At 39.7% G+C, this 27,787-nt stretch overlaps 3 protein-coding genes across 14 annotated transcripts in view; 2 read left to right on the forward strand and 1 right to left on the reverse strand.

Moving 5' to 3' along the window:
* Nucleotides 1–214, reverse strand: part of SLC30A7 (solute carrier family 30 member 7) — a 27,493-nt gene extending 27,279 nt beyond the window's left edge. Inside the window, exon 1 of the mRNA XM_058843233.1 lies at nt 82–214. Coding sequence (XP_058699216.1) covers nt 82–161 — 80 coding nt within the window. The 5' untranslated portion in view covers nt 162–214. The remainder of the gene's footprint in view (nt 1–81) is intronic.
* EXTL2 (exostosin like glycosyltransferase 2) lies at nt 209–9,430 on the forward strand. 10 transcript variants are annotated; one of them, XR_009278029.1, is made up of 7 exons: nt 650–781; nt 2,376–2,447; nt 3,989–4,072; nt 4,372–4,799; nt 5,336–5,436; nt 6,151–6,221; nt 6,806–6,872. XR_009278029.1 is itself a non-coding variant. In XM_058843234.1 (6 exons), the coding sequence occupies exons 3-6, from the start codon at nt 4,008–4,010 to the stop codon at nt 7,295–7,297; spliced, it is 1,056 nt and encodes a 351-aa protein (XP_058699217.1). In that variant the 5' UTR covers nt 209–781; nt 2,376–2,447; nt 3,989–4,007; the 3' UTR covers nt 7,298–9,430. The 10 variants fall into 10 exon arrangements, 8 of the variants coding, with proteins under 8 accessions (XP_058699217.1, XP_058699218.1, XP_058699219.1 ...); XM_058843234.1 differs by lacking the exon at nt 5,336–5,436 and having other exon boundaries at nt 209–781; nt 6,806–9,430; XM_058843235.1 differs by lacking the exon at nt 5,336–5,436 and having other exon boundaries at nt 209–781; nt 2,379–2,447; nt 6,806–9,430.
* Nucleotides 9,431–12,030: 2,600 nt separating this feature from the next.
* CDC14A (cell division cycle 14A) overlaps nt 12,031–27,787 on the forward strand; it is a 53,913-nt gene continuing 38,156 nt past the window's right edge. For 2 of the 3 annotated variants that reach the window (XM_058842787.1, XM_058842786.1), the window contains exons 1-3: nt 12,031–12,467; nt 12,900–12,990; nt 23,200–23,275. In XM_058842787.1, the coding sequence (XP_058698770.1) occupies nt 12,359–12,467; nt 12,900–12,990; nt 23,200–23,275 (276 nt within the window). In that variant the 5' untranslated portion in view covers nt 12,031–12,358. The remainder of the gene's footprint in view (nt 12,468–12,899; nt 12,991–23,199; nt 23,276–27,787) is intronic. The other variant, XM_058842785.1, reaches the window with a different exon arrangement.

Genomic DNA, 27,787 nt, shown 5'->3' on the forward strand with positions numbered 1-27,787 from the left:
GCACCAGCCGGCACAGCCCCTCCGCGGGGGCTCGGCCGCGACGCCGGCAGCGCCCGGCCTGGCCCGCCCTGGGCCACTCACCTGAACCAGCCCGACACCTTCCTGAGCAGGTTGAGCCTGGGCGGCTTGTACTCATCGTCTTTGATGGAGAGGGGCAGCATCTTTCCGGCGGCGGGGCCGCGGCGCGCCGGGCCGGCAGGACGGGCAGGCGGGGCGGGAGCGCTGCCCGGCCGGCCCACACGCCGCTTCCGGCCGCCACCGCGCCTGCGCCGCCGGGCACCGGGGCTGAGGGGGTGCGCCAGGGGCCGGGCCGCGGCTGCGAGGCTGCCCGGGCTCGGGGCCGCGCCGCCCGCTAATGAAACACAACACGCCCCGAACGTGAACTCTTCTCCATCCCGTGCCAGCCGCTCGCTCGCGTCCCGCTTGAGATGCCGGCTGCTCCCGGTGCAGCTGTTGTAGCAGCGCCCGGCACGGGGAGGGGACGGCGAAGCAGCGCGCTCGGTACGTGACAGCCAGAGCCGCCGGAGCGCTCCGCCCGCCGCAGGACCCCGGACTACAACCCGGAGCCTGCCGGGAGGAAGCGCAGGGACGCGCCGCAGGAAGCGGGGCACGGCGGCGCCGCCGTAGCGCTGCCGCGGTCCCGCACGGCCGCCCCTGAGTCACCGGAGCGGCTTGTGCGGGGCCGAGCGGCGGGGCTGGGCCGGCACCTCCTCAGCCCTGCCCTGCCCTGCTGGGAAGCACAGCCCGGCCGAGGAAGCGGCGATAGCGGCGCCTGCGGAACGTGAGCGAAGCTGTGGGCGAGGGGCGGCGAGCGGGGCGTGCGGTGCTGTGCCGGGCTGCACCCAGCTACTGCGGGGTGCTGTTAAAAGGCGCTGCCCGACAAGGGAGGGGACCTCGTTCGAGAGCTCTTTTTCTTGGAACGAGGGTTAAAATACTGCTCTTTGATATAGGGGTTTTATTTTCGTCAATTTTATGTTCTTTGTCGGTAGTGTTATAGAGTTTTTAAAAAGAGGTCAATCTGGCATTGCAATTCCATAACTTAATTGGCAAAACTTATCTGTATTTGCTTGTTGGAAAGTGCCGTGATACTAATTTTAAAACCTAAATAAATGTTTATTTTAAGAATATATAATAATATTATCATTGCCTATCACTACACCTATTGTAAATACTAGAAGGTATGGCAAGTAAAGTCTCATAAACAGTATTTATATTTTCGTTTTAAGTATGCCTTTAAAGTTTAATTAATCACTACATTAGCACTGGTAAGTGTTGCAACTAGGTTGCAAACTGCTGAAAGAGGATCTAAAGTTCACTTTTTCAAAAGCACATTTGATGGGGATGTAGTGGACCTCATAAATGCTGTATTGCCACTGCTCCTAATAATTTTTTAGAAGTCAGGCATGACTGTTCCTATGAATTGAAGCAACCAGAACAAGCAATTAGCTACTGGAAATAGTTTCATTGGCCTCTTGTAACAAAGTAATAGTAAGTAATAATAGTAATAGTAAGATTTCATCTCAAATTTGAGAAGACCTGTATATGTGGACATATTCAGATTGGTATACACACGAATAACAAATCTGTAGTTTTAGGAAGCAAAATTAGATAGCTCAAACAAATTACTCTTATGGAATTCCACAGAGGTTCAATTATTCAACAATTTCAACAAACTCTTGTTCTCTAAGTTTTCATAGTACCATTCTCAAATCAAAATTAATGACTCTGGTTGTACACCGAGTTTTAAAGGAATGAAAATCCCTCCAACAATCTAGGAGCACAGCTTTTTTATATTGCTGTCCTGCATCCTGTATATTCTTCTTTTATGTGCTTGCACTCATCTTTTCCAAGCTGCCAAACCTCTTGGGAAGACCAAAACACTGTGTCTTAAACCTCTGATGTAACTGATAATCTTAGTGAAAGGAGAGTGTGAAGGGGATGACACAGAAAATAAAATATTATTGGGATAAAATTTCATGTTATTTGCCTGACTGTGGTAGCCAAATACATATTTTAGTGGTGTCAGGTGAGCAAAAGAACAGCTGTCAGGTTCGGGAGACCTGCTTGTATCTCCATAGCTGAACTTAAGGATGGAACACACAGACATTTCACTGTCACAAAGCAGCAATTTTACAAGCAGAGAAACAGACTGTTCTTTTCTTTTTAACCATCTGGTGTAATGACTTCTTTCAGGAGTGTTCGTTGAAAGGCAGAGATAATTATTCAACTGAGCAGTAGGAAAAGGAATGGGATAATTGCCGTGAATGCATGTATCAGTCAATAACTGAAAGTAACTTCTACTTGTAAAAGAATGCTGGGTAGCATATGGATAACTGTTGTTATAACTCCAGTTAATGAGTCCCTTTAATTTCCAGCAGATTCAAGGATCACAAATAACTGCCCAGTAAAAACAAGCCAGGAAAACAATCCTACGTGGCAACAATGAGGTAAGTTGCGAGGCATTTTAGACTAAAATTTACATTCAGATTTTTAAGCATGGTATTTGCACTTTGGAAAAAATGATTCAAAATTCTGTGAAAAAAACCACACAGATACTCTCTCAAAAATTGTACTTGTTTGGCTCTCCTGGACCACTGAATTTGATCAGAATTTCCTGCTGAAAACCTAGAAATTATGCACAGAGTAACATGAGTAATATGCATAGATGAGTAATGGTATTACAATAATATGTAAAATGAGTGTGTAGCAAGCTTAGAATGTTCATCTTCTATTCAATTTGTACTAATCTTGCAAGTAAAGAAGGAGAAAGGGAAAACTGTATGAAGTGCAACAAAGACAAGTGCCAAAATGCCCCTAGAATGGGACAACCCTGGATGTACAGACAGACTGGGGAATGAGAGACTGGAGAGCAGTGCCGTGGAAAGGGCCCTGGGGGTCCTGGTCGATGGCAAGTTGCCCTGGCAGCCAGGAGGGACATCCTTGTCCTGGAGGCACCAGGCACAGCATTGCCAGCTGGGCAAGGGAGAGGATTGTCCTGCTCTGCGCTGGTGCAGCCCCACCTCATGGTGGTTCTGTACAGTTTTATAAGAATGCAGTATAAGAAGGATATAAAGCTGTTAGAGAGTGTCCAAAGAAGAGCTACGAAAATCGTGAAGGGTTTGAGGGGAAACTGTCTGAAGAGTGGCTGAGGTCACTTGGTCTTTTCAACCTGGGCAAGAAGGGTCTGTGAGGTCTCCCAGCTGTTTACAGCTTCCTACCTAGGGGAAGTGGAGGGGCAAAGCACCTATCTCTTCTCTAGTAGAGTGTAGTGGTCACTGTAGTGACCAGTGACAGGACTCGAGGGAATGGCATGAGGCTGGGTTTAGGTTGGGTATTAGGAAATGTCTAACCATCTTAGCCAGAGGGTGGGTGGGCGCTGGAACAGGCTCCCCAGGGAAATTGTCACAGCACCAAGCCTGATGTGCTTGGACAATGCCCTCAGGCACGTGGCGAGATAGGATTTTGGGGGCTTTCCCATGCAGAGCCAGGAGCTGGACTTCAATGATCCTCATGAGTCCTTCCAACTCAGGATATCCTATCACTCTGTGAAGAATATTTGAGGGACTGTCTTTCTAGAAGCTGCTTTTTAAGAGCTGTTTAGTTCCAAGATCACAAGGATCCAGAAAGCTCTGACTGAAATGAAATCTGCACTCCCAGTTAGCTGATAGGTAGCATGTTGCCATTTTCTCAGGAGCTCTAGATGTATCAGTTCAGTGTTGCTGAGATTGTTGCATTCCTGTGGTGCTCCATTTGGCATGTTTCTTTTGCTCCACCTGTGTGTTATAACCTTATGATCAGTATCACATTTTCTGTACTGATTACTGTTTTCAAGCAGATAGACAAACTATTGACAAAATGTCCAGCAAATGAGTTATAAAGGTTGTTCCTTCTGCATGGTACCTGAGCAACAGAAAAAGAGTGAGCATTTTATTTCCTGCTTCCTGCCAGAGCTTTTCAGATGGCACCTTCTCTGCTTTTTGCTTCCCAGTTAAGGTAGAGCTCCTGCAATGCTGAAAACACTGAATCTCTGTACAAATTTGCTTTCTACTTTCAGCTGGATAGATTTGGTGAGGTATGTAAATGTTCAATCAAAAATGTATTAGTGAGAAAACAGGAAACAATGAACACTCTAAAGAACTACTCTAGATTTATTTTCACAAAATAATGAAATCCAAAGTTAACCAAAAAATGTAAAAAGCAAGTAAACACGGAAACACCTGTCTTGGTAGTTGAAAGTAATTTGCCAAAGTGCTGAAGTCCTGCTTATTTACTTACTTAAATTAAAATGTACTTAATATTTTGTGAGTTTTGATCAAGAGACAAAATTGTACATGGGTTTAATGACTTTTTTTCCTGTTGCTTGTTTTAAAGGTGTTTCCACTTCTGTAAGCTTCCAGGAAGAGTTATGGGAATCCGCCTACTACGCTTCACCTCTGTGGTGATCATTGTCTTGCTTCTTGTGGCAGGGGCTTTAACAGCTTTGCTTCCCACTATCAAAGATGACAAATTGCCCAATTCAAGAAGGGAACCAAAAACCCAAAGTCAGTCTGCCTTGGATTCATTCACTCTTATTATGCAGACATACAATAGAACTGACTTACTGCTAAAGCTTTTAAATCATTATCAAGCAATCCCCCACCTACATAAAGTAATTGTTGTGTGGAACAACATTGGTGAGAAGACACCAGAGGAAATGTGGAATTCTTTGGGGCCTCATCCTGTCCCTGTTGTCTTTAAAGTTCAAACTGTAAATCGTATGAGAAACAGACTGCAGAATTTCCCTGACCTGGAAACAAAAGGTAATCAGCAGTTCATATCACTAATATTATTATTTTCATGCTTGAAATCTGAATGCTAAAAGAGAGATGGTTGAGTTATACTGTGTAATAAATCAGTGGATCTTTTGAGTCACTTAATAGAATGTGGGTAGTATAGAGGAAACCTGTGTTATGGTATCAGATGCACACCACCACCAGTCTGTCAGTGAAGAGTAAGGGAAAAAAAAGGAATGTCAAATGCATTTCAAGGTCTTTTGCAACAGTTCTCCATTTCCTTTGTGAGGCAGACATAGGTAGTTCAACTTTTCTTCCTTCTCGTATAAACTGAAATTTAAAATGCATGTATTTGTTGAATGTCTGCACTAAACTGGACTTAAATCATCTGTTAAAGACTTGATTTAATCCATTTCTCTTAAGACTAGGTTCTCAAGCATGTTCTGTTCTTCTGAGAAGATTCCCTCCCTAGCTGTCTGACTTTCTATCTCAAATTACACCCCCTTTGATTTAAGCGTACTTTCCCCAGTCTCTTGGGTATTCATCTAAATATTCTTCCTAAGCTCTTTCTAGGAGGTGTACAACAATAAATCCTGTTTGTTTCAAGTGGAAAAAACCCCCATATGTTGCATTACAGACCTGACCTTACTGATGATTAGTAAAGGTAACTGTATTTACTGCCCCCTTTTTATCATGCCTGCAAATCCAAACACATGATTTCTAGGAAGACACTGGAAACTTCGACTTCCCAAGTGTCTTATTTACTGTAGTAAGATCTGTGCTAACTGTAAACTTCAAAAGTTTTAATACATCTGCAGTTTGGACCTAAGAATATCCTTCCTCTTCCACTTCCTAGTAGTCTTATGTCTAAAACTTAAGGCAAACAGTCTTCCTTCTGTAGTTAATAATACTGAATGTTGCCTGGGCAATTTAACTTGCTTATGTAGTGAGATGAGTAAAATTTTATATTAAGAATCCTTTGTAAGTCTCATATGTTAAAGAAAAGTATCTAACTCTATTCTAGTTGCATCTTTACACAAGATTAGTAAAATTTTAAGTTGCTTTGCCAAACACTCCTAAGTTTTCTAACACATATTTCTCCAGCTGTACTACAGATGACCAAAGGTTGCTGAGTTTTGTAACAGCCTGGCAAATAATCTAAACCTTAGGTTTGCTTCCAGTTACCACAAAGCTGTAACCTTGCTTTAGCTTTGAAATCTAATTATGTTTTATCAATCTACTTTCAATGAATTGCAATTCAGCTTAACAGTTGTAGAAGTTTTATGTTTCATTTCTCAAATATTGTGCTGCATACTGTGCTCATATATTATAATTGTTTGATCAATTGAAAGTTTTTCTCTTTTTTTGCCCCCTTCAGCTGTTTTAATGATGGATGATGACACACTAGTCAGTGCTCATGACCTTGCTTTTGCCTTTTCTGTTTGGCAGGTAATGTTTTGCACCTTGGCAGGCAGTATTTGTGAGCTGCACTTGTTACTAATAGTTTTAATTAGAGCAATACTGTATCATACTATTTTGCCATTGGTTTTCTGGCTTTAAAGTTAGATTTTAGGAAGTTTGAAGTGTTGAATAGTAGAAATTGCAAAATAGTTCTTTAGTAGTATCTGTATCTGTAGTCTATAACTTTAAAATTTTAACTCTTACTTTACAAAACCATGAAATTGTTAACTGCTGAATTTATTTAAATGTGTAGTAGTCTGTGTTTTTTGTTTTGCAAAACACGAGAAATTGTCTCTAAAGTTATTTTCAGTGCCAAATACACAGCTGCCAATTGAGGGTAAATGTTTTGTTGGCACTATGTGATGTGGAATGAGGCAGACTGTCAGTTTTGTGAAACTGCATTTAATTGAAACATTTATGCAGATCAAAAGACTATATGCCAACAATTTAATTGTTTCCTGGCAATAATGTTGTCCTCCTCTCATTTAAAAAATGCATAAATCTCTTTTATGAATGCACTTAAGTGAACCCCACCGTGAAATATGTGTTGAATTTCTTTTTTTCTTTTTCAGCAATTTCCAGAGCATATAGTGGGATTTGTTCCTAGAAAGCATATTTCTACTCCTTCAGGTGTATACAGTTATGGCAGCTTTGAATTGCAGAACCCTGGATTTGGAAATGGAGATCAGTATTCTATGGTGCTTATCGGTGCAGCATTTTTTCATAGTGGGTATTTAGAAGACTTTCAACAGCAGCCAGAAGCAGTTTATGCCTTAATAGATGAAACTCAAAATTGTGATGATATTGCCATGAATTTTCTGGTAGCCAAGCATACTGGAAAGCCTTCAGGAGTGTTTGTGAAGCCTGTTGACATAAGAAATTTAGAAAAAGACACTAACAGTGGCTATTCTGGAATGTGGCACCGAGCAGAGCATTTGTTACAGAGATCCTACTGTGTAAATAAACTGGTTAATATTTATGATGGCATGCCCTTAAAATATTCTAATATCATGATTTCTCAGTTTGGTTTTCCTAATTATGCCAATCACAAAAATAAAATATAAGCCAATGAATTTAAGGTGTTAAATGTTAAACAATACTCAGTGAATTGTACTGAGTTCAAGGAGAGAAGGTATAATTACTGCATCTTGGCCATCCCTCTTTGTAGCCTCTGATTTTTCTCCACTAGGCTTTATATGTATTTTCTTTCTAACTAATTCACAAAGGTAAGTTTTGAGAAAAGAATATATAAAAAAAAAACATTTTATTAAAGAATATATAGTCATGCTTAGCTGTGATAAAATCATCCTCTTTCCTTAAAATCTGAAAAGATACTCTAATTAATTAGGCCAGTTCTTCAGAAATATGCAGACAAAAATGCACTCCTACTCTTCAGATCTTAACGTTTGGATTTTATTTTCCTTGAGTATACATATCCTGTCAAATGAGGTCTAGGCATATTTTTGACAGTTATGTGTTGAGATGCTTCCTTGCCTTCCCACTCCTCACCTGCTCCTACCCAGTTTCCAGTGAAGCTGTAGAAGAGCTACAGTGATCTGCTGGCCAGGCTTCTGGCCTCCTGTACAAAACCCCTTTGAAGTTTGTATATAAGCTACTCAGTGTTCTGAGATGTTCTTGAAGCTGCTATGAAAGCCAGAAGAGTACCTCACCTTAATCTCAGATAGTCCTTAAACTATTGCCTACAATATCTATTCTTGCTGAGTTAATGGAAAATGATCTCTGATGTGGCTTTTTTTTCTATTATTGATTTGCCTAGAGTTGCTAAAACACTGCAAGCAGCTGAAGGTAAATCCTAGTGGTTGAAAATACAAGAAACATGAATACATGAAATATGAAACTTATATAAGCAGCCAGAAGAATTGGATGGAATGTTACTTATTAATATTCTCTTTAATACTTACTTTTATTTTGATATTTTGCATATACAGTAATTACAAACATGCACCCAGGAAAATATTCACTTTGTTTTTGTTAAAAAATTCTTATTTACTGTTCCTAGAAAGAGCAAGGTGTTCAACATTATTAGATTTTGTGATTTTACAGGTCTATTGGTTATTTTAGCTACTCTTTCAATGAGTATTTACTTTTTAGTTCCTTTTTTCCTCTGTTTTTGGTGGCTATGACAACAGACTTAAAATGTACAATAAATAGGTAAAGCATTATGAAAAAAAAAGTACTTTAAGGTACAGTGATACTTGACAGGGATGGACTATTATCAGTCTCTGAATTCCCTAACTTTATTTATAGCAAGAAACAGAGCTGCTGTTAATGGCTTTTGTTAGATTGGGACTTTCTAGTCCTGTAAACCTTCTATTGACATAGAAAGAGTAAACCTTTTCCAATGAAATTGCAGAAGGGTTGGGCTTTTTTTATAGTATGGAGGAGAGAATAAAAGACAGTGATTTTCCTGGATCACAGAATCAGATTTGACATCCAAAGCAGATTTAGTTTCCTCTCCATCAGCTTTTAATTGATTCTTAGAATCAATTCAAAGGTAGTAGCTGTGGGCAACCAGTCATAGCTAATACCTAGTACACAAAGAGCATCTGCAAAAATGGTGTATAATTTTATCATTTTTTTGTAAGAAGTTAGCTGAACAAAGAGTGAAATATACGAGAAGTTCTTTACAGCAGGGTGTGAGTCTTTAGGGGGAACGAAGGATTCTTTTACCTTCTTCTATCAGTATTAAAGGATTTGATTTCTGTTCAGTGAAGTCTTCCTAGTACTTTTGTAAGATTTAAAGGGCAGAATCTTAACATGGCAATGTAAAATCTGCTTAATTTTGTTGTAATAGTGAAAAGTAGTTTTTAATTATTGTGCTGTAGTGCTAAGTCGTATACAAACAGGTCTATGATCTTTCCAGAATTGCAAATTTCCCAGTGGTAGTTTACTGTGTTTCATTTACTTACTCTTCTTCCATGATTTCTGTTCTGTGCAGTATCAACTAGAGTTGTGAAGATTCACAGTTGTCGTTAACCTTACTTTTGAAATGTGACATGAAATGTTAACTCAGCCAAGTCTTAGTATTGGGCTCCTTGTTGGAGTGAAGGAGTTGTTTTGGTTTGGGGGGGGTGTTTTTTTGTTCTTCTGTATCAGTGAAATAATTAACAGAACAAGCTTTTAATGATACTGTTAAATTTAATTTGCACCATTGTAAAATAAAATACAGAAAGCAAACTTGTGACGTGTTTATATTCAGATTATTGACCAAATTCTTCAGTGTTAAGATGTCTAAAGTAAGCTCACAGTTTGCATACTCATGAGCAGCACCAAGATTTCTTTTTTTAAAAAAATGTGTACTTGTTGGCACATACATTCATTGAATTTAGGTAGGGCCTACTTATGAAGGAAGAAAAGACATAAAAAAACCAATAGCCTTAATCATTTAGTCTTACCTAGCAAAGAAAATACAAAGATAAGACTTAAGCTCCAGCCATAATTCATTGTACTTTGGAACCAAAAAGGGGTTGTTTGATTATTTTTTTAAAGTGGATTTTTTTAATCTCCTGGTAATTATAAAAATGCCTTAAGATTCTTTACTGAAAACACATTACCAAAAAATTGTATTTTAAACAAAATAATATGCATGTGATTATTTCTTCTGAGGGATTATCCATATGTCATTTGGTAATACTTTGGAGTCTAAGCAGAATCATTACCACCTCTGAATGTTCTGTTGAAATTACTTTTAATGCAACACAGCATTTTAAACATGGTATCTAAATGTATATTTTAAAAATCCTTCATAAAAAATCAGGATATAGTGTTAAAATCATACAACAGCGCAAGAAAATTGCTTCTTTACCAAAAAATGCCACAAGATGTCACTGCAGCCTTGATATTTGATCCCAAATGTTATAACGAGTGTACAGTATTGATTAGAATAACTAAGTTGTACTAGTTGGAAATGTTCTTAAAGCTAGCATTTTACAAAATGAAATTCATTAAATAATCATAGCAGTAACTATGAGACACAATACTGCAATTTAAAAAACATAGAGGTTATTTTGCACATATTTTTACAGGGAAGAAAAGAAAGCCTAGTTTATTTCCGATGCTTACAAAGGCTAATTGGCACAAATCAGAACTTTTCTGCAAATGAAAGCTGTTTTTAACTTTGCAGAAGGCATATAAGCAGTATACAAAAATTTAACAGCTGGGCTTCAGTTTCAGTTTCTAGTCTAGTATTTGCCTCCTGATTCACCAGTCGAGCTGGATGGGTTTACATATCTTAGGCTTTAACACAAACTGTTTCTGTAGATTCTAGATACTGGATAGCAAGCTGTAGACGATTCTGTCTTTCCTTTTGTTGCCAAAGACTGTTGCTAAAGCTATTTTGAGTCTGCTCATTCAAACTCCCCTTAAGTAGAGGGCAGCAGCACTGACTTAGAAATGTATTACATTGAACTGTAGTGAAAGTCTGAGTAAAAAGGGACATCAAAAAAACTGGACAATATTCTGGACAATATACCTTAATACCCCATCTCTTACACAGGATATAGTACTCCTTAGAGAATTGTTTGTAAATAAAAAAAAAAATCAGTGAAAGACTAGATTCTCTTAAGAGTTATGCACAAGTGAAAGTTGTAAAGAACAATCTAAATAAAAACTAATACTGATTTCCATGAAAAGCAAATACCCTCCAACAACTTTCATTTAATTTGCTGCTACATAGTTTTGGAGCTTTTCCAAAAAAGTTGAAAAAAAAGCAGTGTAATACCATAAGGTGCAAAGCATTAGAAGTAATACAAAAATTAAATAAGCAAATACAAAAACAGCGGCACTGTCTTCTGTAGTCCCTCACCTTATTTGTAAAGCTTTAAAGATTATCCAGTGCTTATGACACCAGATTAAAAACTGAAGAGTCAGAAGTGTTTCACACTCATGTTTAGCCTCACTAGCAGACACACCAGGATTAATTATATGAACTGGTGCTTACAGTAGGTTATTTATAGTGTTAGGAAAAGCTGGTGATACTAATGTGAACCTCAGGGCTGCATATGGCTTTGTATTACAACATCATTTAAAGGTATTTCAAGAGTGGATTTTTTTTGTTTGGGGGAAGCGTAACTTTTTTTATCCCCTTTTTTTCTCTCCTCAAGGAGCCTCTCCTTTGCAACCTTTGCTTTAGTTGTAAAACTGAGACGGCCCGTCTGCCCTGTTTGGCTCTTACCAATTCTTTCTAAAGGGAAGAGGCGGAAGAATGCGCCCAGCGCTCGAACCAGCGGCTGAGGAGAGCTCCGCGCCTCAGCTGTGCGCGCCGTCCCTCGCTGTTCGCAAAGCGGCTCCCGGCCCCGCCAGCCCCGCGCCCGAGGGCGGCCGCCACCGCCCGGGCGGGAAGCGGCGGCCGCGGGGGGCCTGGGGCGGGGCGCTCACCGCGCTGCAGCCAGCTCATTGGCTGCAGGCGTAGCAGGGCGGCCTCTGATTGGTCAACCGGCTTGTCTGTCACAGCAAAGGGTGTCTGTCCCAGGTAGGGCAATGGGCGCCCCGCCGGTTCCCCGGTGCCTGAGGCGGCCCCGCCGCTCCGCCCGTCCCCGTGCGGAGCTCGCCTGTGCTACTAAGGCAGCGCACCGGCTCAGCCCCGCTCCGGGTACGCGACACCCGCCTGGAGCCCGTGGGGCGCCCTGCCACGGGCCACCCTCGGGCGGGGAAAAGCAGCCCCAGCGCAGCGGGGCGCGGCGGCGCTGGCCAGGAAGGCGGGGCGGAGGGCGGGGCGGTTCCGGGCTCAGGGCCGCTGCCTGCCGGAGCCGGAGTGCTGCGGGGCCGGGAGCGGGGGGAGCGCGGGGGACCGGTCACTCGCAGCGTCAGCCCTGGGCCGGGCGACACAAAGGCTCCGTAACGCGGTTGCTAGAGCGCCTCCGGTCGCCTGGTAACCGCCCGCTGCCGCTTTATCCGGGGGCGTCTCCTGGCTGGGGGCGGGGTGGAGCTGGAGTCCCTGCGGGCGCTTGCCCGCCGAGTCCCGGGGCTCGTTCTCAGCTCCGCTCCTATGCGGGCTGCGGCCGCCACGCTCGCAGCACCGTGGGCCCTGGCGGGCGGCCCCTCCGGGCAGCGGGTCGCGTCCCTGCGAGCGCGCCCCGGTCCCGCCGGCGCTGCCCCGGAGCGCCATGAGCTCGGAGCCGCCCCGCACCTCGCTGCTCCGCGCCCTCTTTAAGATGGAGCCGGCGGCGGCCGCCGCCTCCGAAGTGCTGGGGGGAGCCTCAGAGTTCGTGAAAGGTGAGAGCGGGGCGGGAGCCGCCCCATCCCCTGCCCGCGGGGTCCTGGAGCCTCCCCTAGAGAGGAATCCCGCTGGCTTCTCTCCCGCCCTTCCCCGGCTCAGCCCCGGCCCCTCTGCCCGGCGGGTTTCGCGGGTTGCCCGCCCCGGCTGCCTCGGCACTCCGGCGCTGCTTTCCCCGCTCTCTGGGCGAGGCGCGGGACCGGCACCTGTTGCTGTGCTGGGTCGGAGCCGCTGCCGAGGGACGCCCGGCAGTGCGGGGAGCCCGGCAGGGGCAGGGCCCGCGGGCGGAGCGGTCCGGGCGCTCCCGCCGCCGCTCACGCAGCAGAAAAAGGAGCGGCGGAGCCTCTTCCGCCCCGCGGTGACAGGCGTGCCCCGAGGCGGCGGCCGGCTGACTTCGCTGTCCCACGCTGTGCCTCTAATCTGTCTTTCAGATCGGTTGTACTTCGCTACTTTACGAACTAAACCGAAAAGTACCGTAAATACCCATTACTTCTGTACCGATGAGGAACTGGTCTATGAAAAGTAAGTGTTGTAATTTGCATATTCAAAGTGATCACCTGAGAGTCTTCCCAACACACATTACTCTAGAATATTTTTGGCCCATTGAGTTACTTGTATAGAATATGCGCATGAAGTTAGTCCGAATGTATTTCTTTATTCGCTGAAACTAGTTTAACAAGGTGAACTCAAAAACAACTGCAAGGCCAGTTAAATGGCTTAAATTGTGGTTGAGGTCGAAGAAGGATATCTGAGCCTTGTAAGATTTATTTGAAAGATGGAGGTCTATTAGGACTAATCACACTTTATTGGGTGGTGTCTTAAATAGAAGACTTACTGCATATGAATAGATAAACAGTAGTTTGTTTTATATTTTCTGTATTTTCCTGTATAGAGAGTATGAAGTTTACAGAACTGTAAGAATGTGATGTTTAAATGTGCTCTTGAAGAGCATCTGCAACTTATTTATAACTCTGGTTTTATTAGAGAGTTTTGAGATAGCACTTCTTGATGGCTTTTGATATTTTAGAACAGCAGAAAAAATATATTCTGTGAAGTAAAAGGTTCATGCTTGTTAGACACTTCACATGGAAAGTAAAAAATAAAACTGATTATAGTTGTAAATACTATTTAAGGACATTAAAAACATCAAACAAAGAAAGTAATTACTCTGTGCTGTGGCTAAAAAGTTGGTGCTCTGGACTGCATCCCAAGATCAACTGTTTCCAGTGTGATGATATATACCTATCTGTTTGACAAGGGTTTGCTGCTGCAAAAGTGAAACAAAAAGTATTTTCCTGTTTCAAGTATAACTTGTTTTCCAAATGGTTTCAAGCAGTTGCAAGTATCTACCATTCTTTTGTCCTTTCTCCAGTGACTACTACTGCTTCTGTGAAGATGTAAACCAATATTCCTTGGTTTTTAGCTCACTTGCTATGCACAGCTTGTAGTTTCAGGGTATCTTTTCTACGCGTTTTCTTATCTTAAGCTGTATGTCTTCTACTGGAGTTTCCAGTGGTTCATTCTGAAAGTTGACTTTTGTAATGGGTTGCTTGGGTTGGGAGTAAGTTCTTTAATGATCATTAAGGAATTTTGATTGGAAGGAACCCTTGAAATATCCTAAGGGAGGGTTGACCTAATAGTGAAAGCAGAACTCAACTGGGGGTGGTCCTGAGCAATTTGTGTGCCATGAAAGTGTTCCACTTCCTTTAAGAAAGGAAGCTTGTATCTCTTCCAGACTGCATCATTACATTCTAATTCTTAATGTGCTTTTAGGAAGTGTGAAGGAATCTTTTGTGGCATTTGATCTTGTGGGTAGGAAGGGGGAGCAGTTCTGTACAGTTATTTAGAGATGGCTGTACTAACCATGGCCTGTAACTGAGATATTTGTGTAAGGACAATGGTGTTTAAAAAAAAAAAAAAAAGTACTGAGAAATTTGAGGGGGGTGGGGGGAAGTAATTTTCTTTAACATTTAAAGGAAATTCTGTAGGTATATTCCTTAGCCCAGTGTTAACTACAGATGAGGGTGCAACCTGATACCAGATATAATTACCAGGGAATGGAAGGAAGCAAAGTTTCCTTTATGTTCTCGGTATCTAAAGACTTTGAATGTGTAACTCCTGATGCATGTTCTGAATTGATGGTTCCTAATCAGTTTGGCCCATTTTAAAGTTGTCCCGTATCTGATACCATAAAGATACTCTCCCTTTTGTGCTCATAAAATGCTAAAATGTGATATGAAAATAAGTGATAGTTACCAGGTGGTACCAAGGAATTGTGTAATGAACTTATACATATCATTGCTAAACTTTCCCCTGGTATTTGTATTGCAGCACTCATCCCTATCAGTGTATGCAATATTTGGTAATAAACCCATGCCTGATCTTATATATATATATATTTTTTCTCTCTTATCTCTAAGCAAGTTTATATGGTCTCAGGGAAATAAAAAAGTCAATAGGGTTACCATGTTACATATATTTTTAATATCTTTCTGGATTTGGAAGGCTAGAGGTAAATTGAGGAATAGAATGCAGGACTCAGTTCTTGGGGAAGTGCAAATTTTACTGTGGCTTCCCTTAAGCTCACCAACAAGTTTAGCATCAGTCCATCGTGTTTCCCAGGCTGCACACGAAATGGGGGGCATGACAATGCTTGTCTGTAAGTAGTAGTAGAGTGCAACTTTAGTACAACAGATCAGATGGTCTCCACACTTCCTCAGAAATGCAGGAAGTCTTCTTTCTGGGAAAGTGATTAGAAGTTGTTGTATGATAGCAAAATAAATATTTGGAAGTGATTTTTGAAATGCTGTATCTCAGAACAGTGGTTTGCAGTGTCTTCATAGAAATGGCCTGCCTGGGTGGTTCTTGTGGTCAGAATTCCACAGCTACTTTTCCTTTTTAATCACATGACTTGTTCAGAGTGTTCCAAGGGGGGGGATAGGAGATGTCTACTCAGGCATGAAATCCTCAGCACCTGTGAGGTATGTAAGTAATTACATTAACACAGTTGTTTATTGATTTAACTTTGCTTAGATGCACCATTGTAGTGACTAGACAAAGATACTTCATTGTGCTTGGAAGTAAACTGCTTTTATTTCAGCTCTTTTTCTGTTTAGATTGGTTTCTTTGTTACAGAATCTTATTTGGCTGACTTTACAGAGGTGTCAGTTTGCTTCACTGAAGCAGTATCTGATCTGAAAACCTCATGAATATGTAGGTTTGGAGTTCCTGATTACAGAGAGCCTATTACTGGATCACATAGTACTTAAAAACTCACTGCCGTGCTTCCCTTCCCCCCCGCCCCCCCCCCCCACTCTTGAAGAGACATAAGAAAGCAATTTTTATGTTAGTACTGTACCCCATTTATTAAACAAAAGAGCTGTAGTGCTAGATCTGATGGTTTGGGAAGTTTGGGGTTGACTTGCTCCTGTAGCTTGTCACATGATTTGTCACTGAATTATACACGAAGTGTGGTTATGTAATCTTGAGCACTTTAGCCTTCAGTTCTCACTTGAAGTTTTCAACTGTTCTAATGACTTCATAATACTGTCTAACTTAAACATTCACACTAAAAAGACAATAAAGATGTTCTTAAAACCATTTAAGCTGAGCAAATGCTAGCTGACGAGGAACTTGCTACTAGAACTGTCACTTTTGTAGTTAAATGTGCTGCAATTGAACCCATTATGCCAGAGAAATGATACACAGATGCCTCAGTAAAGAGAACAAGAAACCTGAATGGAATGATGCAATTCTGAAATCTCTTCGTTGATAGTTCTGTTTCTCTAAGATTTTCTCAGAGTCTTTCTGAGACTCTTTGAGGTTCTTCCTGAGAAAGTCTGCACTACTTATAAGGGAACACAGTTGTTCAGGACAGTGTAGTGCAGGTAACTGTTGCTTCAGAAAAATGGAATTAATGAGAAACAATCCATCTTGATGAAGACTGTCATTTGGCAAATAGACAAACCTTGCCTTGGCAAGACCTCAGTTAATGAGTTAGGCACCTGTAAGAAGCTTTTTATTCTCTAAGAATAGCGTCTTTCACGTTTTACCTTCCAGTAAGCAGATCTGGGTTGAGAATACTACACTTGACTGGTTAATTTGGCTTTCACATAGTTTCACATAGTTTTATCAAAGCAACTTTAATGTCCTTTTTATTTCTGAGTAGTTTTCTCAAACAAAGTCAAAATATAAATGTGTGAAACAGGAATCTCTTACCGATGAATTATAATGACAGCTTTCATAAATCATAATGGTTTTATTCAGTCGTTTGGTCTGACGTTGGATCTCTTGTATAAACAACTTTAGCAAATTAATCTTTGACGTGGTGTAAGCAGCTATAGAAGTAGTAAAGATGATTGTCTTTGTAAATTGTGCTTTACGCTGAAACATTTTTTCAAGCTATGGTATGTTACTTGCCCATTTCACAGCAGTCTTCTTGAGAGCTATTTCAGTTATGTAGCAGTAGAGCAAGACTCAAGTGTTTAGCTACAGCAATATTAAATGAGTACTGTTTCTTCTGCTGCCTGTGTATATGCAAAGAAGCAGTTTGTCTTTCCTGTGAGAAAAGTAAGGGTTAGCCTGTCTGGTTTTGCTTTGGTTAAATGCTGCTTTTTTGTGGCTCTCCAATAGCAGTACTTGCATAGGAAACCTGAACTTTTCGATATTTCTCTGGTTTAAATAATTTGAAAGGAAAAAGTAAACTTAGCCTTGTTAAAACAAAGCTGTCACTTCACACAGAAAGCAGGGATTTCCTTGTTCACGTCAGTAATTTTGAAGACTCAACCTTGACTACTGGATGACCAAGATAACTTAGTAAGATTTAAGTCCAAAATCAAAACAAGGAAATTTCCCAATTTAATTTAATATATTGCTTTACCATTTCTGTCTTTGCTTTTTTGTAAGTAAAAGATGAAAGTGTTTGCTGATAATATACTGAGATTTTTCTTTTGTTTGTAGTAAAAGGGTACCAGGATAAAACAGCAGCTTTCTAAGCTCCAGTTTTATGTTGGATGGGAATGTAGCTTGTCTAGGAAATCTCTTATGTGCATCTTGGCCTCTGTCAAGGTGACTTTTTTCCCAAAGGAACTACACTTCTGTTATGACCTGAAGGTTATAGGGCAACTTTTTATGATAGAACCTCTTCATTTTTAATTTGTTTTTGTTATCAAGGAGCACTGAATTAAAAAATCATGTATTTGGCATAACTATTTTAATTATCTATGATTTGAATCTGTGAAGTGTTGGATTTTGGAGAATCAGGATCTTGAGGAGGATTTGGAACTTCCAAGAGGAAATGTACTTAATACCTGGTGTACGTAATAATCCAAGGCCTCTGCAGTATTCCTACCTTCAGATGTTTCCAGGGTTATATTTGCTGTATCATCCTTCCCCTTTTCAGAAGCACACAATCCCTAAGTAGTATTAAGAAAGCTCCTAACAATTCACGTGTTACTGGAATCAGTGGACTAGAGGATGAAAACAGTGCTCGCATTTTTTCATTTGCTTGTGAAGTGGGGAGGAGAACCACACTTCAGGAAACATGAGCTGAAGAAAAAAGCCTGAATAGATAAAATTTCCCAACCAGCAGTTTGGTTGTAATGAATGTACAGGCTGATGCTCTCTCATCCAGAGACTTTGTTGCATGTGAGAAGTGTTCAGCATATTATTTGAAGCAAGTAGCTGAAGAGTCAGTTGGCCACTTGTGCGGTGCCTGGGCCTTGTACTGTTTAATGACCAGGCTCAGAATCAATGCAGCACGGCCCTTCTTAGGCGTTAATAACCTGAATGTTCCTGTGTAGGAAAGAGGGAGGGAGGAGCAAGAGAAGAATGGATCGCAGTAAGAGAAACAGTCTCATTGCTTAATTTTAATAGGAAGCTGGACATTTGTAAAATGCTGAAAAATTAGTCAAGTTTTGCAGTTAGGATGCAGTATTTTTCTTACTTCATCAGGTTCTTGGGTTTGATCTTTTGACTTAAGTAATTGCAAGCTTGAGGAGCTTCTGTTTTGGCAGAAAAGTGGCTTTATATGATTAAAAGTTTTTAAGAAGGCGAAGTTCATACTTTAATGAGTACTCTTGCTCCAGTTCTGGGATAGGTACTCCAGAAAATTGTTGCAGTTATTAAATGGTGCCTCTGTTTTCAAGTTACTAAACCAATGACTGAATAAGGTGGCACACAAGAAACATCATGCCTTGATGGGAAGTGAATGGCAGTATAAAACTACTGCTCTATAGGGGAAAAGTATCAGGCGTCTGGAGTAAAGTACAAGTAATGCAATTTATCTTTGCAACATGGTCTCTTGGCCTGATAGATTGACTGAGATTAATATGCACCTTTGCGAATTAGGGGGGTGGACAATCACCATCTGTATGAAGTTCAACAAGGGCAAATGCCTGATGCTGCATCTGGAATGGAGCAACCCGGGATGTACGAGAGCCTGGAGGGCACAGAAAGGGACCTCAGCGTACTCTGTGATTCTGTGGAGGTTATCAGTTCAGTTAAAAGTCTGCTAGGCTATGATATTCCTTCGTTGCATGGAACCATATAATCATTCAGGATGGAAAATCAGTTTATCATTTTTTTCTAGCACAAGGGGCAGATACTTAAATCCTTAGCGAGAAGTGGTGATTGCATTCAGAAGTGCTGGTTTAGGCTTGAACTGACTCGTGGCACCTTCATGTGGCATGCCGTGGAACTGCATTTAGGAACGACTTCTTACTGAAGAGGTGTGGGCTGCATTTCCTTCACCATTAAATTCCCTGGAAGAATTTACAGTAACTGTTTGCATAACAGAGTAGAGCAGCGGGCTGGCCTTTCTTGGGGGATGACGATTCCTATGATACAGTACAGCAAATGCCCCAGATATACTGCAACAAATTAGAGGTAGGAAGAAATGGTTCTATGAGGCAATTATAAGGAGAAAACAGATACTAGAAACTTATGCTACTGCTTCCAGGTGGCATCATGATAGTATTGTTGAAGTAGAGTATTTAAATGTTTAGCTAGTATATTCTGGGGTTTTGCTACTTGGTTTGAGAAGCATATGGATAGCAAGTCTCCATGAGATGTGGGGGAAAATAATTAAAGGAGTCATCTAGGTACTTGATTAAAACAAAATATAATTAAATATTAATTAATACCATACCTGCCTTCTGTTCCTCTGGTTTCCACCTCTGTTGTAAATTACTCTCTTTGTAAATGTTGTCTCTCTTAACTGGTTTAAGTTTCAGAGACATTCCTGTTTCTCTTACTGGATTTAAATGTTTTGTTCAAACATCTAGATGTAAAAGAGATGGAAGTAAAATAATACTGGATGAATTGTTATCAGTGACTATTTGACTTTTCTTATGCTGATCTTCAGTTTTTGCCAAATAAAATTCTTTATTCAGCTGGCAACTTGGTGTGTCATTTCATCCCCATTCCCTATACCCTGCCCATTTCCCATGTTCCAATTACATTTACTTAAAATTCTGGTCTTGAGATGAAAATCCTTTGGGTGAATCAGGATCAAGTGTCACTAATTCAAGTATAAAAATGGCCTTTTGTAGAAAAAGTAATGAGGATGCATAGAATTAAATCATTCTGCTTAAACATGTCAGAAACTGTATTAGGTCTAGGGATAGAAATTGAAGAAAGATTTTTGTAGATCAGAGTTCATTGACTTGAGTACAGAGCCTTGTATTATCTTTCAAAGAACTCTTTTGATTTGAGGATTTGTAAAGCACTTGTTTCACTTAGCCCCATCAAAGAAAGGATAATTAACTTACTCCAATTTAGAGGTATAAAATAGAGAAAGGTTATATTACATACATTATTTTAACTTTGTGCCTTGCATTTCAACCACAATGTTTTATCAGCAAAGGCTGATTTATATGGCCTCTGTGGTAGTAGGGAAATAACTTGGGAATTGACAGTGTTTTTGTGGATGGGTAGTAATGCTGATGCAGCAGGGACTGAAAGTGCCTTTCCTTAGATTGTGTTTGGATTCTGACAAATACCTTGTTTCTGCAGCATAGACAAACAAGGGTAGTGCACGAGTCTTAAATACAGATACTTCTACCCCTTACTCCACTGTGTTGAGAGGCACAGGATTCTTAATGGTAATCAGTGATGGAGAAATAGTCAAAGATTGTGACATCTTAAACTTGGGGACTGAGAGAAGCTGAATGGCTTCATTTTGCAGGAAGACAGTTGCTTCCTGGATAGACTCAAATGTATTTTATCCTTATACCCACCAAAATAGTAATTTGTCTTGTGGATAAATTTGTAAATTGATTTTCATGTACTTTTCCTACACTACTGTTCAAACTGAATCATGTGAAAAAGTAGAAGTGGGGATATATGACTTCATACTGATGTACTTCTAGCAAATTAATTGTAATAAATCTTATCATAAAGCATGGCTGTACTTCCTCAGTTCTTTAGATGAATTGTATATTTAGTTATATCTTTCAGATACTTCGCTCACAATGTTTTTAAAAAAAGTATTCTATATTATAGTAACTATCCCATTCCATATTTTTCCACAATACTTTAAAAATTATTTTTCCAAAATAATTTTAATACCATGAGTTTTACTTTCCTATCTTACATTTAAGTGAAAGAATGCTCTAAAGTTGGAGTGAGATAGTGGGGGGGGTGTTGAGTCATGTGTTAGTGCAGCTGTATGAGAGGAGTTGTTAGGAAGCTTTCTATATGACTTTCTTAGTAGCTACATTCACTCCAGTGTTGGTGGAGCTCCAGTTTTAGCTTCTTGTTTGTCTTAACTCGTACTTTTCCTTGGAATGTTTTTATTTAATCTCTATGAAAAACTGTATGGAGGGTTTTGTTTTAAAGATAACTATTGACTGTATCTGGCAGACTTATCCAAGAGAAGTTGATGAATTCTGAAGTTAAACCCTGCTTTCCTGGGGCTGCAGTTTCCTCCTGGTTAGGTTAACTTCTGTCCAACATGCAAATTAAGTTCTAGTAGTTGGACAGCTTGGTCTTTTTCCCAGCTAATTAGCTTCTGTAATTACATCATAAATGTTTTCTACTGAACTGAATCTTAACCAACGCTTGTGTTGTTACTTGATATTGTGAAGTAGATGATACTGAAATAGCCTTCGTGTGGCAGGAAGGGTACTTGTCTTAGTGATCAAACTAATGATTGTCTCTTTTTGCACTGGTCTTGGTTTTCTTGTTTGAGAGAATGTGGGGAGGAGGATATAAATGATGTTATAAGCACTAGAAAGATGAAGAACTCCTAATTATTTTTATGTCTGTGCAGAATGGATGAAGCAGAGGGCACATCTGCAGATATGTAATGCAACCCATGGGCTCAAAGCAATGTTGACAAGAACAGGTTGTTCAGATCCTTATACAATTCGGTTTTGATATTACCACCTTTCTGCAATTGCTTCCCAGTGTTTGATTGCCCTCAAAGTGGAAGTTTTCTTTTTATGTTCAACGGGAATTTAATTTGTTTTCCTGAAAAATAAACCTTTTGCCATGGGGGAAAAAGAATAGATGGCAGTACCTATCAAGCTATTATGTAATTTCTTTTTTTCCATTTTTACTCTTTCAAAGACTGTAGAGTCCAGAACACCTTTTTCCTTTGTGATTCCCCAAATAGACTGTGTTCAGATGCTGATTGCTTGTTTTGTTTGTCAGGAGGCAGGAAGCTTCCTATCACTTATCAAAAAGGCTTAAGGCAGATCAGATTAACACAGTTTAACTAGTAGTCCATTCTCACTGTAATTCATAGTGTGTGCTTCAGCAAATTTGCATAGACCATCGAGATTAAGATTTTTATATACAACAGGAGAATTACTGAAGGAAGTTTGCAGCTTAAATTTTGACCAGTTTTGCACAATTGATGGAGAGGGAGCTCTAGAATATGTTGCTGTAAATTGCTTGCATAAAGGCTGCTGTTATTTGTAAAGGTGCCTATATAGTGGGTGTGTTAGGAAGAGGACTTTGAATCACTGCAAGGAACTCCAGTTGTGCAATAATTTTCCTGTACAGATTACTGCTACTAGCTCTTAAGGCCAGAGGTTGTTGTTCAAAGGTAAAACAGTTTTAAAATGTGGAAGAGAGAAACAAGAACAAGGAGAAGTTGATATTTAGAACATGAAATAAATAATAAATTGGAAGAATAGCCTAGAGGCAAGAGGGTTTAGGGGACAAAATGAAACATAATTAGATGTAAAGTGTGTATGTAATATCTAATCTCTGGAATAGTGAAGGAATGGATATAAAGAAATTAGCTTAAACTTTAGTCAGAGATCAAGACTAGATGTTATGAAATAAATTTTATCACCCATAAGAAATTCTATTTAGCTTATTCTTGATAGTAGTTCATATTAAGCAGTTGTAGAATCTTTATGATGACATCAGCATGGTTTAAATGTATATCATGTCTTCAAGTTCTTCACTGTGTGGTTTTGGCCAAAACCAGACTGGATATCGTGGCATGAAGAAAAAAATTCGGTAGTTAGCGTGTGTATGTAATGGGAAAAGTACTTACTGGACTATCTTAAACTAAAGCTACAATTAAGTTTAAATGAATCATTACTAATGTACTTTTAAATTAATCAATGAAGGACTTATCTGTTGTTGTATGTGTTGTTCTGTATGTACTGGCTACTTAGTATCCTTTATTTCCAGCTTTAGTTATCAACGACATGCATATTGACATTTGCTTAGCTCTTTTTTATAAATAATACTGCTTTTTTTCTGTTTTTTCAGTTTCTATGGAGATTTTGGACCTTTAAATTTGGCAATGTTATACAGATACTGCTGTAAACTAAATAAGAAATTAAAGGTAAGCTTCATTTAAAAATGATGTTTCTATAGTTTTGTAATTTCAAACTGAAATAAAATTAGTCTGTTTGAAAGTGGTTGTTAGGTGTTCACTAGCTAGATGGTTATTGCTAAGCTTTAAGGATATTCTGAGATACTTTCCTTCTGAAGAGTGGAAGAAAATAATATGCTCTCATTTCTGCTTAGGAGGTGAGGCAGTAACTGAAGGCTGTGTTCATCTTTTTGAATAACCTTAACACTTTCAAGGCAATAGTAACAACAGCTGCTGGTTGTGTCATAGGATTGCAGCTAATGAAGTGTGTATGCTGGTCTGAATAACTGAAAAAATAGGTACTCACGGAACAAAACATGGGTCCTGAAATCCCACTGTTTAAAGTAAGTCTCAGAAAAGAGGAAGGGGGCAGAGAGAGAAATAGAAGGCCTTGGGACTATGAGAGCTCTGCTTGGCAGTAGATAAAACATGGGTGTGTTATCAACACAGTTTCGATGACAAATCTAAATCACAGCATCACTCTGGCTGCTGTGCCTAAATCCCAGCTCCATTGCAGCCAGACCCTCTGAATATAATGTACAGCTGCAGGCTTCACCTTTTCCAGGTATCTGTGAAGAAGTAATCTGCAGCATGTATAGAAAAATTGTCAACTGTTGTTTGGAATTAAAAGATCTTTTCATTCCAAAATGCTGATTAATGTAGCTTGGGGGCAAATAGTGAGGAGACCCTTCACTAAGTATAACAGATTTAAAATCTTTATCATGTAAGACCTGTTACTGACAGAAGGGGAATATGGGACAACGGATGCAATTGCTTTGGCATTGTTAAGAGGGTCACTTTATTGAAAATGGCATTATTTCTAGGGGCACAAACTTTAGTTAAGTTGATTCATGCTACCTGCTGCTTTTAGGGGTATAGTGAATTCTTAAGTGGAAGTTCTGCAAATTGAGGTGCTCGTAGAGTTGCTGTAAATTTCTTGGGAAAAAAAAGTGCTTCTAGTGAAAATTTACATTGCTTCTTACTTAAAAAATGATACCTATAAAAAGCTGAAATCTATTATTTGTAATTTTGAATGGCTGTGCTCATATTGGGAAAATGAATTTGCTAATTCGTTTGTTAACACCAGGCACCTTATAAATTCATTATCACCCTATTTTGCAGTGCCACTGTTCCATTCAAACACCTGACCAATGACTCTTACTCAGTATGAATCTATTTTTTTTCCACCTTAATTCTGCTGTTTGTGATCTTATGTTTATTATAATTTAATATATTAAATTATATATTTATTAAAAACTGGAGAATGCTTGCTCTGTGAAGCAGTTACTCCAGAGAAGAACCAGTAATAAATCTACTGTTCTAATTTCACTATGCCCATGGGAACTAGAGAGATCAGTTCTGTCTTTTCCAGGTTCAGGTTGTGACTGTGATCAGTTTGGGACCTTAATACAGTTTCATATATTACTGTATGCCTTATGTCTTGAACTTAGGTACCGGGAGTTTCATCTAGAAAATAAAGTGTTCAACGAATAAATATCTCAGGGTTTTTTTTAATGGTTTGGTATTAAACAGGAATGTGTCTGCTACTATTTATACTATATTTATACTATGCTACTATTTATACTATATTTATACTATTTGCTATTTATAAATACTAAAAAGTATTTATTCTTTTACTAAGACCATTATCTTGCTCATTGAATGAGGCAAATTAATCATCAGAAGTGTCTTGTAAGCATGGTGGTGAAGATTGGATGTTGCAATGAGAAAAAAAGCAAGGGAACTAAATTGGAACTGAACTATTAACCCTGATATTTGTGGAGTTGGTTTAGCAAACTGTAATGTCAATTTTAATGTAGCTTCTCTATTTTTTGAGAAGAGTGAATGTACTTGCACTGCTGGGTGGAGGGTACAGCTGGCTAGGACCAGAACAGAGAGGTCTCCACTGGGAGGAAGTGCAGTTTGTTACTTGGAGCTTGCCAGAGGCTAATTCCAAATAGGTTAAATAAAACTCCTAGTGCCTGAGAGAAAAGGGTAACCTGATAGCACAACCACTTGAAAGTAATACCTGGAATCAAGCAGCTAAAGCTTGGAGTACTGCCAAAATGGTATAGGAGCTTACATATGAATGGACTCCAGGCTGGCTGATTGGCACTACCCCTGGGGTAGGCTGATGTAAGCTTTGCTCTTCTAGTAGTTAAAATCTGTGCCACACTGTCTCAATTTAAATGCCATCTGCAGTGGGTAAGTAGGCTTGTAAGATGGACACCCAGGGCTGAAGCCTGCCTCTGCATGTGTATTTACATGCCTCAGAGGAGTGGATCTGCTGGGAACTTTAGGCCTAGCTACAGTGACTGCTGCTCAGCTTCCCCAGGTGAGAATTAGTCATCATGTCTGTCCTTCACACGTGTCCCCAAGATGAGTTCTGGGGCCTGAACTGGGGCGTTCACAAGTTGGTGATCTGTGACTTTCCACCCTGCAACAGCAAAAGTATAGTCATTCTCATGAGGCAGCAGGTGATGTGTAAACAGCCTGGGATGAGCGTTTCAGAGATGGGAAATGCAGACCAGACTATGGACAGAGAGAGAGCCCTGTTGGGAAACTTCTGCTTGCACACCCTTGCCTTAAGGATGCCCTGTGACCAGTTGCAGGAATTGTTTAATCATAGGAAGTAAAAAGACTGCAGATTATCATGGGATGGTTGCTGTTGCCATACTGCAACACTTTTGGGACCCTGAAACAATCATAGTGCTTAAGCCCAGATGATTTGATGTGCTTGGTTGGGTAAGCACTTAGTGTATTTTCTTAAGAGTCTTGAAGTATGGCACAAAAAGAAATTACTCACAAATGTGAGGGTTTTGGTATGGATATGGTGTTTCAAAGACTTAAGATTCCTTTAATTTTAAACCTTCTATTGATAGGAACAGTAGAAGTGAAAGTATAAGATCGCATTAAAACTAGAAAACCCTACAAGCAACTCTTTCAAATCTTTCAGCTATACCTTTTTCTGTTTTGGGAGAGAAGTTCAACATGAGGCAGTATTCTGCTTTCCTTCCCCTTTCATGGGGGACGGGTGAGGAAGGATACTGGTTTGAAATGTGCTAATGGCAGATCAGCATTTTAAAGTAAACTGTTGTAACTTTATGCTGACTGATTTTTTTTTTTTTTAGACAGTGAATACCTCTGTTCTGAAGAGGTGAAGAATTTATTCAGATACGCATTTACCAAGAAAGTTTGAGGCAAAGTCTTGGCTGTGCCTTACAGGGAAACCTTTCTGACCTTGTTGTGTTTGTAATTTTTCAGTTGTTGATTGCTGTGAAGATGATTTGCACTATCCAAGTCAACAGCAAGGAAAAAATGCTTGTCTGTGCTGTCTTGCTGCTTGGTATTTGAATTCTGTTCAGGGAAGAAAACACTTGACTAAGCAACTGGGCTTCATTTCTGAAAGAATTTTTTTTTATTGTTTTTAAGTAAATCTGATTTCATGAAAGCTGCTTTTAAAAAACTGTTGTGTTTGATCTATGCATAGTCTTACATGTTCTCAGTAAATTAGGAGCAGAAGTAATTGGGGTGTGTTGCTGATATAAATGATAGAAATTTTGAAGATCAGAGGCAGGAGAGGAAATCTACTGGCAGGCTTATAAACTATGGGGTTAACTTTTTGTATGCTAACTGTATTGCTGCTGAATCATAAAGGGATTTGGGGTTTTTGTTTGTCTGTTTTAATATAAATAAACTACTGAATATACACATGGAACTATAGTTATTGCAAAGCATCTCGTTTAGGATATCTGAGATTTTGAGGCAGGGTTGCATGCATGTGTTTAAATTTACTATTTTGTATTAAGTTATCTTGTATTCACTTCTATTTACAAGTACATATTACCTGTATATACACACTTGTGTATATATATGTAAAGTAGAATTTGCATAGATCTAGGCTCATTAAACACATTGAAGTAATTTCTTGCTTGAGCAGTGCAACTGTATTAAACCATATCCATTATATAAAATACTGTCAAATAATAGGTTGATTTTATGCCGCTATCAATCTGGTAATTGTCCACCACAGTACTTTCTAATCCTGTCATTGATTGTCTGCAAATAAGTCTCTCTTGAGATCTATAGGGAGCTTTTAAAAAAGAAAAAATACCATCTTACAGTGCAAGTAAATATTCTATAACCCTCTCATACATCTTATGAATTGTTTTATTACCTAAAGCAAAGACTTCTACACTTTCTGTGTAACTTCTGTTTTTAATTCACAAGATTGTCTATCAGTATGTTCCTCTGGGATATACCTTGACTGACACTGTTACGTTATGCTGTTAAAATTTATCTTTTAATGATGTATGAAACTGATAAAATTTTATCACTGCTAAAGAATATTTTTAGTACTTCATAGTGTGTGCACCTTAGTTTTGTTGTGGAAAAAAAAATACTATTGGCAACTGTTACCTGCAACTGTAGTTATTGCCTAGATAAACTGTATTGAAAAATTCCTTGTTGAAACATTCCTGA

Source organism: Poecile atricapillus, chromosome 7 (assembly GCF_030490865.1).
Source record: "Poecile atricapillus isolate bPoeAtr1 chromosome 7, bPoeAtr1.hap1, whole genome shotgun sequence".
Lineage (NCBI taxonomy): Eukaryota > Metazoa > Chordata > Aves > Passeriformes > Paridae > Poecile > Poecile atricapillus.

Excerpts from the sequence above, each read along its gene's own strand:
- EXTL2 (XM_058843234.1), top strand. The coding sequence starts at position 4,008 with ATGCTGAAAACACTGAATCTCTGTACAAATTTGCTTTCTACTTTCAGC. Across the intron at positions 4,073-4,371 it reads AGCTGGATAGATTTGGTGAG|GTGTTTCCACTTCTGTAAGC; the intron begins GTATGTAAATGT and ends CTTGTTTTAAAG. Across the intron at positions 4,800-6,150 it reads CCCTGACCTGGAAACAAAAG|CTGTTTTAATGATGGATGAT; the intron begins GTAATCAGCAGT and ends TGCCCCCTTCAG.